The sequence below is a fragment of the Balaenoptera borealis genome, assembly GCF_965194805.1.
Source record: "Balaenoptera borealis genome assembly, chromosome: 7".
Lineage (NCBI taxonomy): Eukaryota > Metazoa > Chordata > Mammalia > Artiodactyla > Balaenopteridae > Balaenoptera > Balaenoptera borealis.
Window position 1 is genome coordinate 105985705 of NC_138864.1, and position 13904 is coordinate 105999608.

Here is a 13904-nt window from a genome sequence, read left to right on the forward strand (position 1 = left end):
ACACGTTTTTCTTATTCTTGCATCATGCTAATGTGTGATTTTTGTTTGTTTTTCTACCTAATGTCGACACTCCTTTTGGCTCTGCACCATAATTATCTAAGTTAAACTTTTATTCCTTAGGAAAAGAGCTACTTAGTTTGCTGTCTTCAGTGCCATAAAGCTCTGTGCTTCAGATGACATTTTTGAAGGAATCACGGAGCACGTTTCACATGCAATTTCAGGTCGGGATGTTTTCCAAATCAGTTTCCAGACTTTATTACAGTGTCCATAATATTTATTTGTCTCAAAATATGTGGAACAATTATGAAGAACTAATTCACTCAAGAGAATGTTGACTCTTGGCTCAAAAAAAAAAAAAAACTGGAGAGAGTTATCTGACCTGAGTAATTTGCAAGTTTATCTGGGCAAAACTGAATCAGCCCTGAATGTTAATGTATTTTCTTCTTTTAAAAACAAAAACCTGGGGACTTCCCTGGTGATGCAGTGGATAAGACTCCGCGCTCCCAATGCAGGGGATCCTAGTTCAGTCCCTGGTCAGGGAACTAGATCCCACATGCATGCCGCAACTAAGGAGCCCACCTGCCACAACTAAGCCCGGCACAACCAAATAAATAAATAAATAAAATAAAACCAAAAACGTACACATTTCTTAGCACAAGTTTTCTGTCAAAATTTTTGTTTTTAAATGCATTGAATATAAATGCATTTATATTTATATTCTTCAAAGGAAGAAAATCATCTCTACAAGAAAATATTCAATAAGAATACATCTGTTCACCAAAATGTGGGGTTGTCTTCTTTTGTCATTTTCTCTCCTCCCCCCTCTCCTTTTTAAGTGATGAAAGGTTTTTTCAGAACAGAGACTTTCTCTCTTTTATTCTTAACTGTACAGTCAGTGCCTAGAACAGTGACATGTAATAGGTGCTTAATTCCTTTTTCCACATGAATATTCCTCTTTTACCTCACTTTTAATGTCTACCTAGTATTCTGTCTTATGTATTGTTGGATATTTAGTTTCTTTGGATTATTTTTTCCTTTCTCACACACACACACACACACACACACACACACACACACACACACAAACACACAAACATTGGTTCCTTAGCTAAATCATAGTCTGTAGTTATTTTCTTAGAACAATTTCATAAAGTAGAAACTTAGACCAAAGGGATAGCATGACATGTTTTAACATGATCATTATTTACCTATGAATCTTTATTGAGTAAAATGATTAGATTTTAGTTTTATGCATTTGTTATTCTTAAACACTGACCACCTTTTATCTTAATTAATAATTTCTACCATACTGGATATCCTTTTTCTCTGTTTCAAAAACTTGAACTTAACCTTGCAAATTTTGTAATTATTTTCATTAGCACTTTAAAAATGTAAATATTAACTCCTTCAAGATGCTTTTTACTTAATTTATTGGACCTAAATTGGTATGTCTGCAAGCAAAGCTGAATGTTCACAGTACTTTTAGGGGATGTTGAAATTATTTTAATCATGTAACCTTTATTTAACATTTGTTTTCGTTTTTTATTTTATGTCATAGGTTGCTTGGTTTTTTGTGTTTTTGTTTCTCCTCTATCCTTTTCTGAAGTTGTGTTCTTGTCTCAGGTGGGGCAGAGTTTAGCATGGCATCAATTTCCTTGCCTCTGAGTTCTTGATTTGCCCATGAAATGAAAACTTGTGCTTTGTCAGACCATCGTTTAAATTCTTTACTCTGCATGTATTATTTTAATTATATCTTTCAAGCCATTTTGTGGTTCTGTAATAAATTTTCGCCTCTTGCATATAGAGACTTTAGAAGTGATAAAAATTGATCTAAAATTTTTAAGAAAAAATTGTACTTCAGACCTGTATGTTACTTTTTAATCATAGCCTTGTAATTGATAATCCAGAGTTACAGATGCTGGTTGAGTGCTTTGTTCCATATTCTCACTGTCACATACATGTATAAGCTATGTTTTTAGACCATTCTCACGTCCTTTTTCTGGTAACGTATGAGATGTTTATTGTGGTATTCCTATAATAATTTATTATCCTTTTTTTCTTAGAAAAGTAACAGCAGACTTGTTAAAAATTTAAATGGCCTTTTTCTCACATCCCCATTGGTTGTGTTTATCTTTACCAATTTAAAATAGGAATACTATCTTTAACTATTTTCTTATCAATGTAATTGTCTGTTTGATATAAATTGGTTTTTCTACAATTTGGATAAATTACATGTTTTTTGAGAAATAATTAACCTGAAAATAATTGGAAGGTATGCCTTCCAGTGCGTTAAGTTCCCTTTTAAACTTTTTTTTGTTATAAATTGGTAATTTTAGACTACTGTCTCTTATGTCCATATTCTTGAGCAGTTATAATTAAGTTTCATAGTAAAATGTTTTCTTCATATAACTAAAGCAGCCAGTGGTATCAGAAATATAGTGTATTGCTATGCTCGTGGATAACGAAAAGAATTTGTGTTGATTCAAAGTTCTCATGAATAGGATAGTCTTTCGCCTGAATAAAATCTACAAAAGCAATCCTGTATTTACTTAACTGACCCAAGATAAGACATTTTCTCCATGAAAAAATAGTGGGTTTTTTGTTTTGTTTTGTTTTTTTAAGGAAAAGGTTGTGAGGAGGAAGGTTTTTATGGAGGAAGGCATGGATTCAGGAAATACAACCTAGGAAAGGATGTGAAGGGAATTTCCAGGGTCGGCCCAGGACATCTGCTGTGTAGCAGGCCCCACGGGTTACCATTTATGCAGAGGTCAGTAGGCAGATGGCAGCGCTCCAGGGAGGGCTGTAATTTAAAAAGTCATGATTTTAGAAACACAATATCAGTTTAACCAAGATTTGTAATAGTAATCTGTTGGAGAGCTAGAGTCTATAGAAGTGGGAGTAGGGGCAGTCTGGGATGACATAGTGGATGGGAAGAAGGTGGAGTTTATTTGTGAAACACCACAAGTCATGAGCCGTAACTTTGAGACAGTTGAGTGGAATGGCAGACCTGAGGAGGGGTGTGGCTTGGCACTGCCTTGGGCATCCACACTAAAGAAAGAAGATTGAAGAAAGGAAGAGAGCAGACTGGTAAGAGTTGATACCTTATCATAAGTAGATACAGATTTACATCTGCTCTCTATCTGAGACACAGATATACCACCATCTGCACTTTCTATACTAAACTTATAAGTAGACTTTTTTTTTCTTGTCTTAGAGAATAAACGAAGGGCATTGTATTTCCTGTTGGTGATAAAATGCAGATTTTTCCCACTCAGAGGCTGTAACTGCATTTCTAAAGGTTAAATTGAATAGTTCTCACAGCATAATTTCAGCTCGTTAAATTTGGGAAACTGAAAGTCATTTGATAAAAGAATAATCTCTGAGCCTGTATAGAATTTTCATTTGATTGGGAATTGGGTATTATTTTATTCACATTAAGCCGGATCACAGAATGATTTTATTTCAAGGTAGAAAAGAAATGTCAATAGGCATATGTACTTAGTAGTACTCTTTTCATTATTTGATGAGAATATTTCCTCTGTATAGCCAATTGAGGGATGACCTCATGCTTTCTCTTAGCCATTGCCTAAGAATTGATACTTTCTTATGGTGCTTTTGGGAAATGGCTAAGATTTTTCTTTGCTACGCTCTTCTAACCCCTTGTTTTCTCATCCAAACTATTTTCTGCTTAAATTTTTTAAAGTGCTTTAATGCACTGAATAGCTAGTTTAGTGGTTTACCTCAAACATCATTACTGAGTACTGAATTTTGAGCTTGTTATTCACTCTGAGCTACATATAAACTAGTTGACGAGGAAATTTTGAGTTAAAAATGAAATTCTTGCATAGTCTACCTACCCAAGCCATTTTTTCTTGTTTATTTTTAAATTTAGGTGTAACTTATGGAGTTTTGATAAACAGGTATACACAATGCCATCACCAAAGTCAAGAAAAGAGGCTTTCATCATCCCCCAAAATGCTTCCGTCCCCTTTGGAGTCAACCCCCAACCCTTCCCCTGGTCTGTGGCAACCACGGATCTGTTTTCTGTCCTTCCAGTTTAACTTTTGTAAGACTGTCGTAGAAATGGAGTCATGTATTTGAGGTTCATCCATGTTGTTGCCTACTTCCTCTTTATTGTAGAGTAGTATTCTGTCATGTGAGTGGACTACAGTTTGTTTATCCAGACCCCTGTTGAGGGAGATTTCAGTTCTGTCCAGCTTGGAGTGATGACAGATGAAGTCCAGGCCATATTCTGGGGATCCTCTAATCTATGTAACAGGATTTGACTTGCTTTTAGTTGGACTGCCACGATTGCTGGGATGCTGCTTTGCATGTTTTCATTCTAAACACATGATTGTGCTTCTCTTCTCCACATTTGCCAAGTCCTGCTTGCTTTTCTCAGTATTGTGCCTCATGGAACAGAGATAGATGGTGGGCAAGACCAACCAAATAAAAATACTCATAGACACCTGTCTTTTGCCGGGCTCTAGAGGGCAGGCGCATCCTCAACGTTTCAAGTCTGATGGCGGAGGAATTTTCCCCTCCATGTTGGGGGCACAAAGGACATGGTCAACAGCTTTCGTCTTCCAGTGTGGGAAGCACACCACACTGGCTCCCTCTGCCCTTTGGTCTCTGCTTTTTTAGGCTGCCCTCCCTTAATAATTGGTAAAGAAGTAGAAGCAGGGAAGAAAACTGAAGGTCATGTTCTCTTCGTGTTCTCCCGATTAGAATGCAGCCTCCCAAGTTTAGGGCTTTCTTCCAGCCTAGTGCTCCTGTAAATGTCCTCTTGCTTCACGCTCCCAGGAATGGAGCCCGGAGCCTGAAACGTGATTTCTCCTACGTTCTGACATGTTGGAGCCCGAGTGAGGTGCTGTGCCAGCTAACTAAACACTATGAGAAACTGTAAAACATAGACGACACTTGATGAAAGATTATTGATGGCCCAGCTTCAGCACCTGTTTTTTCTCATGGTTTGTTTCTTTATAATTTTTTTTTTTCCCCAGAGTGGTTTTCTCTAGGGTTCTCTCCTGTGTTCACTTCATTCCTGTTAAACTTGCACCTCACTGATGTTTACACCCTCTACCAGTCCCCTTTACAGACACTTCACCACGAAACATTGATAACCAGCCAGCGAAGGGGAGCTTCAAATGTTTGAGTGCTTTGTGGTAATGTTGGAGCTGGGCGTATTCCCAAGTATCTCCTCCCAGGGCCCCATTTATGTCAAGAGATTATCTTGCTATGCAGCTCGTTCCTCAAAGAGAATCATAAACTCATTCTGTGAATTGAAACATCACATGGGGCCAATAGAGCCCCATGGTTGGGAAGGAGGAAGAGTGTGTGTTGATGGATGACATTTTTGCCTTTCTGGTCAGGGATGTAGTTGTGATTTGTCTTCCACATAGATGCAGAGGTAATTCGCCTGGTCTGGGGAACCCTGACAAGATAGATACCTATGATGGTGAATTACCACAATACAGCTTAAAATAACAGAGTGTGTTTGCTTCAGTTTCCTTAGCCGTAAGTTCTGATTTCCATGTTCTCTTTTTCTCTCTGCATCTGTCCTCTTGCACACATAGACTTTGCTGCTTCAATATTAAGATTGGTTGGACCCAAACAGCATTGTGCTGTGGAGTCCTTGAGCCTCAGGTCAGCCCTGTGGATACAGGATTGTCAGCTCTTTTAGGGGAGAAACGCTCCTGGTTTGCTGGAGTGGGCAGTTCAGACCGCAACTATACCTGCAGGAAGCTTCATCACGTTTGATGGGCCTCTTTCGAGTTCAGTTTCTCAAGTGCTTGTGGAGTTGAATTACCCCCATGGTACCATTATAAGCTCTGCATGTATTTGGTTTTAGTTCTTTTTCCTATGATGTTAATCAAAGAGTGATTGTGATGATGGGAACTAATTAGTGAGCTTCATTATTAACAGTTCCCATCTGAGACTTGCACACGATGATCCTGAGTGGTTAATTGTTAACTAATAAGTTTACTGATTCCCATTTCCCTGTGCTGTTTTGTGTGCCATGAGGTTTGCCTCTCACCAGTCCTAACCACGTTAATGCCTACTGTATGGCTACTTTCAATGGAAAAATCATAGAATTCACTTTGCTAACATCTAGTGTAAACGGACAGCCGAAATCCCCGTTCCAGAATTTAGAGAACTTTGATTTATGTAAGTTCTGCTCTTCAAGGATGCAGGGGACCTAGCTGTGTAAGTAGTGTTCTTGTGGACCTCTGTCCTGTGCCTGCCATATAAGGATTCTGCTTTCCTTGTTCTCTTTCCCACCCCACTCCCATTCACAACTTTCCCACTCTCCCAAACTTGGTAATTCATTGTACTCAATTATTTCAAACATGTGTGTTTGCTTACACAGGAGGGTGCTTTGTAGAGGTAAGTTGCAGTCTCACTGCTGTAGGGATTTTTTTTATAGGCATTGACACATGCACCCACATTTACAAGAAATTTAGCCTGACCATCCAGAAGTGAGGGCAGAGTAGGAGTGTATGATTAAGGTGTCTTTATAACCTTTCCCACTCCCTAAGGATCATCCTGCTTTTCTTCAGCGTCCTTCAAAACCCTGCTCCTGTAAGTTTGAAGTATAGATATTCACATTCTTTGAAATGAAGTCACCCCAGGCATGTTTGTTACATCGTTACTTTCTCAATTTCAAGGTGCAGTGAGGAGGCAGAAACATTCCTTAAAGAGATGCCATCCACAATAGCAGGTTAAATGTAGCTAATACAACCTTAAATTAGCTTTTCTAGGAGTACAGGAAAATACTTACCGTTTGGTTTGTTTTGGAGCACAGGTAATGTGAAAACTGCCAGTGCAACAAAGAAGATTTATCCGCTCAGCACTGCAGTTACTTCTTGATTATTTACACCAGTGGAGGGGAATGTTAGTACAGAAAACAGAAAACTATAGCTAATTTATCTACGTGGATTCTCAAAGCCTTGAGACTGTGTAACTCAACTATGACAACTATGGCAAATAGATTCCCAGACCTCATGTAAACCAGCCACAACATAGAAAACCTGAGGATGAGGGACTTTGCAACTAGACTTCTAAGCAGAAATATTTGATATTTAACAGTCTTACCTTGAAGTGAGCATCCTAAGTCTCAGTGTTGTTCTCTCTTTAAATTTGAGGCCTTTAATCTTTATTTTTAAAAATGTTTCGAGTTATAAGGAAATCTGTCACTTCACTAAGTCTTAGAAGGTCCTGCTTTGCATTATTGGAAGAAAATTTTAAATGTCGTGTTAATGACATCCTTTGAACTTGATCACTTGGCTGCCCTTGAGAACCACCTGGCATCTTCAACCCCTCAGTAGGGCCTAAACTGGACTCTCTTATACTGGTTCTCATAGTCATGCTTTCTCTTATTTACCTATAGCTGTAACCTTAGAAATGAGTATTGGAATCTAGCACGTTGCTGTACTTTCACAGGCTCTTTGGAAGGCAAGTCATTTAGCCATAGCATTTAGTCCATTTTCTAATAATCAAAATTCCTAAAAAAAAAAAAAAATTTCTATAGCTAAATTAGCAGAGAATGACTTACGGCTACATCACCTTAGGAAACTTATCAATCTGCCTTGCCCGTCTTTTCATTTGAGCCACTGAAACAAATATTAAAGGTTTCAAGAATTTTTGTATTGAAAAGGAATTTGCCAAGCAAAGGAACAGCTTGAGATGACAAGGAAAGACGGACACCGTTGTCTGCCTGTGACTGAGATTTGAAAGAGTTGACATCTTTTGGTGATTACATTCAATTTAATTGGCTTTATAAGAATTTTTTATTTCTAAAACTCTACCACCTTGGACAAGATTTCCATCTTTTCCTTTAACGGGTGGTCCACGGGCATATCACCTGCTCCATGCCTTTGGAGCATTTGCCTCAAGAGGATGGGGAGCTCCATGTCTTATCTTACGGTTTTGCCTCTGGAAAGAGACATGGCCAATTGTGGTGGGCTTTTAAAATTTGTTTTCATGCCTTCGATTGTCACCGTTGGCTTTCACTTCTAATCTTTGTCATAATCGATGGCATGTCACGTTCTCTTTGCTGTCCTCCCATGTATTTCTGGAATAGGACTAAGTTGTAGGTTGAGACTTAGGAAGAGTGAGGAACATCCATTGGTTTATTTTTATCTGTCTGTCTGTCTGTCTGTCTGTCTGTCTGTCTGTCTGTCTGTCTTACATAGCTAATAGTAGGGCCCCTTCGTTTCTCCTTGATTCTCTGAGTAAGTATGTCTCTTGATAAACTAAGTAATCATTTAGCAAAATAGGAGAATCTGCTGCAACTTCCTTTTTTAGTATTAACATTAAAGGTGTACCTGTGCGTGTGCTGTTTTATTCCTGTAAGCATCTTTTTCTCAGGTAAATACGTCCAAGAGACAGTGATGAGCAAATGTCTATTTCTGAAAAATATAGATTACTGCGGTCTTGAGGGAAGGCCTTCTCTTTAGAGACCTTAAGTTGCCTAATGATTTGTGATAATCAATTTGATAATTGTTGACTTATTGGCTCAGCTCAGGAGTAATGTCCCAGATTTATTCTAGTATGGCAAGAGGATTTTAATCAGGTAGTGCCTTCTTTCCCATGGAGCATTTGTCTTGCTTGGCTGTTCTGGACTTCAGCCAACTGCCAGAAAGGCTTTTTCCCACTGTGTGTGGATAGTAGAATGCATATTTGCTTAAGTGTTCATTGGGGGAGTTTCCAACCCACTAAAGCTCATTGTTACCTTACCTTTTACCAATGTGCCCTTAGAAACACTGAGAATGGATGACTGTCTCTCCTTTTCTCTGGGAATCTGTTTGAAGGGAAGGATGAATCTCATTACTATAAATATTGTTTTCATCCCAGCCTACCTCACTGCTTCTGAAGGAGAGGAGCCCCTTTGGCTGCTGTGAAGACTCTCAGATGCTTGATGGCTTGTTAAATTTTCATTATCTAATGTGCATTAATTTAGGTACAATAGCTCTGCTGCTCTGAGTTAGGAAGGAAGAGCTTGGCGAGTGCAGACAGCGTATGTCATCCGAGTCAGGAAAGTGTGCAGAGCTTGCTGTCCTCAGAGGGAGTTTGCCAGTGGGCCGGCTGCGCTGAAAACCTCCGAAATTCATCCAGTGACTGTTCCCCCAGCACGTGCCGTGTGATACTTTGATGCTTGCTTACTCTATCATCTGTTTAATTAGCTTGAGAGACTGAAAGGACTTGATGGCTCTTAGCTCCTCCAAAGCTGAGAGCTCTGAGGTTCAGAAGGTCCACGATTTGGTACTCTTGAGGGTAGAATGCATGCAGTTTGAGTTGATGCGTGAAAAAAGTTTAAAAAGCCCTGTGCAGTTTCATGTGTCTTTATTGTTTCTATAATTATTTGCGCTGACATGATGCAGTACTTACTGGTCCCTGTGGTTCACATCCTGCTGTTGCAGATTTCCCAGGCTGGGAGCGGGAGCAGTGTGCCCCAGGTCCTGGCTCATCCCTCAAAAGCATGGAGAGCAGGGCTTGCAGAATTGGTGCCCAAAGAAGGGGCTGCGCTCTCCTCCTTGTTAGGAAAACATAGCCTATTAAAGTTTGAAGATGAACTGTTTTGGGTTTCCTGGGAAAGGCCTTTAGGGGCTGTATCAGGAGCCAGGTGTCACAGGGTTTTTTTTTGTTCGTTTGTTTGGGGTTTTTTTAATGAAAATTAAAGGTTAGATTAATCTCCAAAGAAGGTGAGTATTGGTCTTCTCCCCTCAATTTTATGTAGAAGGAAGAAGAGCTCTTTTTCCCATTCCAGAGAAGGAGTGAAATTCTCATTGCAGGGCACCGTCCTAACTTTTATATCCACTTTAGTAATTGAACAGAGGGGAGAAGAGAGTCAGAATGTTCTGGAAGCTTTCGATTATATTTCTCCTATGAAAGTCACATGGGTATCTTGTTTTTGTCCTGGTTTCAGAAATGTCTGATATGCTAGGGATTTTCTCCCAGCTTCCTGTGGTCTGCCAGACTTTTTGCCCTAGACCAGAGAGAAAGAAACATTTACCTAGATTCCATTACTTTTCTAACGATTCTTATTTTCTCCCCCAGGACACCCAAAAAGCAAAGCAGTTTCTGCCCTTCCTTCAGCGGGCAGGTCGTTCTGAAGCCGTGGTGGAGTACGTGTTCAGTGGGTCTCGTCTCAAGCTGTATTTGCCAAAGGAAACTTGCCTTATCACCTTCTTGCTTGCAGGTAAGTCTTCTGTGTTATGTGTTGTTCTGAAAATTCTTCTTGGGGCTCGGAAGTCATCCCTGGAGGTCACATGCCCTCCTTTCTACAGGACTTGGAGCCCATGTAGGTGCTTCAACCTCTAATTGAGACGTGAACACAGAGTTCCTAGGTTTGATCCCGCTGTTACTGCAGACCCAGCACTGGTCCTGTCCTGCTTCTCATTCCCGCCAACCACCAGGACGTAGGAGTGAGTGCAGGACAGCTAACAAGACAGCCCGTATCCTCACACAGCCTGAGTGAAGGGAATTCCAGACATAGGAAAGCGTTAATGATGGAGTGCTCACGGTTGGTGTCGCCCATTTGGGATGGACCACCCTGCTGTGTTAGTCACGGGCAAGACCACAGAGGCGCCGAGACACTCTGCCCTTGTAGCGCCACAGGCAGTGCCACTTGTGCTCTTTTATTCTTTTCAAGTGTCATCAGGATCCAAACCCTTTATGAAACCCCAGATTTGCCATTACCGTCACAGACCCCTGCATCCCTGGGATTTCCCTCTTGCACTAAGGGTGCCAGGCCAGGGCGAGCCTTCCTCCTTGCCTTTGCTGACTGACTGTCCATCTTTCTTACCCTGTCTTATCTAGTAACATTTCACAAGCCAGCAAGTCTATGTGTGAACTGTGCCCTTTGAGAAATTCACATGTGTGCATTCAAGGAGCAGACAGTTTCATTTCTTCCCTGCCGGCAGACAAGAGAGTTACTTATTTCCATCAGTACTTCGCAGCTGTGGTCTTTGAGGGAGAGGGTCACCCCACCCCGATATACACTCCCAAAGATTGTATTCCATTGTGTTTACCCACTGTACGCCACCTCCTCTGAGGCCAGCCTGTTGCCTCAGCACTACTTCTGTTGAATCCTGGGGTAGAATTTACCATGGGGGAAGAGAACTGGGGGCCGTGTTTGCCATCCCCTGCCAGATCGCCTCAGCCTTGCTCTCCTCGAAGGCACTGATGGTTTCTTCCCCATAAGGGTCTCCCTCAGGCCCCAACTACATGGATTGTTAAGTGCGATTGGTCACTCACCGAGCACAAGGCCGTGAAGCTCACTGTTGCTGCCTGGCCCTCGCTGCTCCGTGAGGCTCCTGAGCTCCCTTAAGAGGTTACTGATCACTGCCCAGCTCTGCAGGCTTTCTGCAGCTCAGGGGCAGCTCTAGAGAAGAAAGGCCGCAAGAAGTCCATACCTCACCGGAGGGCTGTGCTTTCGTGTCTGCGAGTATGAGTTGTAAGTAAACTGAGGGGCAGAGTGGCAGTGTGTGTGAGTCCTTTCATGGAGCCATTTGTGCCCTTTTTCTTAAGATTTCTGTAGCAGAGGAGTTTCTTAGCAGTGAATTCTTGTTACAGGGTTTGAGGTATATATTCAACTCATTCTTTGCTCTCTGCCTGCAAAACAAAAGCATCCTTTTGGCAGAGCTTTATCCCAGAGGTGTGAAAGAGAAACAGTATTATTCTTTCCTGGAAACTTGGCTGCAGATCTATAGGGGAAAGAAAACATTGAAGTTCTGGCTTCCAAACTTAAAACCACCTGAATGGAGCCGGCTCAGAGCTTTAAACCTGTCTTGCCTGGAGTTTTCCTGCAGAACCCTTCTGGTGGTACCTTCTGAAACACAAGCAGCCTGACCACTCAGCTCGGCATCAGCCGGTTCCTCTGTGTACTTGGCATTATTCTAAGCTTAGCAATTCAAAAGGCATTGCTTGAGTTAACTTACACGGTGAAAGATAGATTACAGAAGCAAATTCCTGATAAAAATATAAGCTTTTACATTTTTCTCCTGCCGTACCCTATGCAGTTGTATTATGCATCTTCTGATTTCTTTAGAAACCTGGCAGGGATACAGGACATTGAAAAGTTGGAAAAGAAAGCTGGCCTCGGTTTCAGTCATGGCTCTGCTCTGTACAAGCAGGGGACTTTAGGGACGTTTGTTTTTTGGGTTTTTTTGTTTTTTGTTTTGACTCTTCAAACGTTAGTTTACACATCAGTTAACTGGAGAAAGTTTCTTGCCTTTCAGGATGTATAAAGGTTTAGAGCAAGCCTGCCATAAAGTAGATCATCAATAAATGTTTCCTTCCTGTTCTTCTCACAAAGACTTAGTGAATTCATAACTAGAGCTTTCACTGAACTGTATGGAATGGCACAGTTGTGCAGTATGTGTGCACGTACCTGTGGCTCTACCACGGAGACTTTGACCTCCCCATTAATTCAAATAAATCAAGAGAAGGAGCTAGGAGCTGTCCTAGCCTCCTCCTGACTAAGCAAAATGCTCACTAAAAGAAAAGCTACTGGCTTTCCTCTTTGAGTCTGGAGCAAGGAACTCTGCATCCCGGTAAGACACAGTCCTAGGTCTTAAGCTCTAGAGGGAAGACAGATACATGAACAATCTGTAGTGTTGGGTGTTAGGTGAGAAAATAGAATTATTTACAATGCACAGAAGTAGCACAGAGGAGAGAATGGTTGGTTAGGTGGAGATCAGGGATTGTGTATCTGAGCTGTGTTTTAAAGGACAAATAGGAGTTTGCAATGTTGTAAGGACAGGATGGGAGGGGAGGAAGAGAGGAATATTCTAGATAGAGGTACCAGCAGGTACAAAGATGTAGAGGTATGATACATTCTGATGTGTCCAGGAAACCATGAATCCTTTGGTATTGGTGGGGTATAAAGAGTGAAGAGTGGGGTGAGGCTGGAAACACAGATGGAAGCTAGTCTTCTGTGGAATATACTGTGGACCCTCAGAGGCGCTCAAGGTATCAGGGGCGTGCCATGCTCACACTTGTGTTAAGAAAGTTTATTTTGGTAGATACATTGGCATACGTGAGGCTGGAGGCTGGGAGAGTGGTTAAGAAGCAAGAGGGATAGAGGCCCGAAATCTGGTGATGGAGGAGAGGAGAGGTTGGAAGAGTATTTAAGAGGAAGACTTCCTAATTCAGGGAATGACTGAGGTTTTTTGGTCAAGGATGGGGGATGACATTGAGTATGGGAAAGAAAGTAAACAGGTCCAAGGCTTGAGTTATTGGGAAGATTTTGATGTCCACCAGCAAGGGCGACACTCAGAGTAGGTTCTTGGAACGGGTAGTTGGTGGTCAGAGGATTAGATGGAGAATCCTCAGAGAGCGTCTTCAGGAAGCCAAGAGAGAGGAGAATTCCAAGGAGTCAGCAGTGTCGGGTTTTACCTTAAAAGATCAAGTAGTTAAAAACTATGGAGTGATTTTATACTATTGATTAGTTGCTAAGTCACAGATGATCTTTGTCAGTATGATTGGGGAGTAAATGTGGGCAGTAAGGAACAGAATTTAAAATAGACTGCTCTTCACAGCAATCTTAATAGAATGGAAAAAGGAGTACAGAAAAGTGAATGCTAAAGGGTCAAGGGAACATTCTGAGGATGTCAGCATCTTGAGTACTTTTATAACTAATTCTTAGGATTGGCGCAGAACGTGGCATGGATACTTGGAAAAGCTGTTCAGTATACCTATTGTCTTCAGAGTGCCAGTTATAGACTGTAAAACTCAAAAAAGTCTCCTTGGCTAATGAGGATATAAAAGAGATGAAGTGAGAAGTTATCAGGAACTTGAGAAGCACTGGTCTGAACAGGAACTCAGAAAGGATACAAGTAAATGATTGCTAGGGCAGTGACCCTGCGGAGACAGAGTGAATGCGATGGAGAACATGGCTG

At 41.1% G+C, this 13904-nt stretch overlaps 1 protein-coding gene across 1 annotated transcript in view; it reads left to right on the top strand.

Moving 5' to 3' along the window:
- Positions 1-13904, top strand: part of SND1 (staphylococcal nuclease and tudor domain containing 1) — a 415142-nt gene that overhangs the window by 259642 nt on the left and 141596 nt on the right. Inside the window, exon 15 of the mRNA XM_082400014.1 lies at positions 10060-10201. Coding sequence (XP_082256140.1) covers positions 10060-10201 — 142 coding nt within the window. The remainder of the gene's footprint in view (positions 1-10059; positions 10202-13904) is intronic.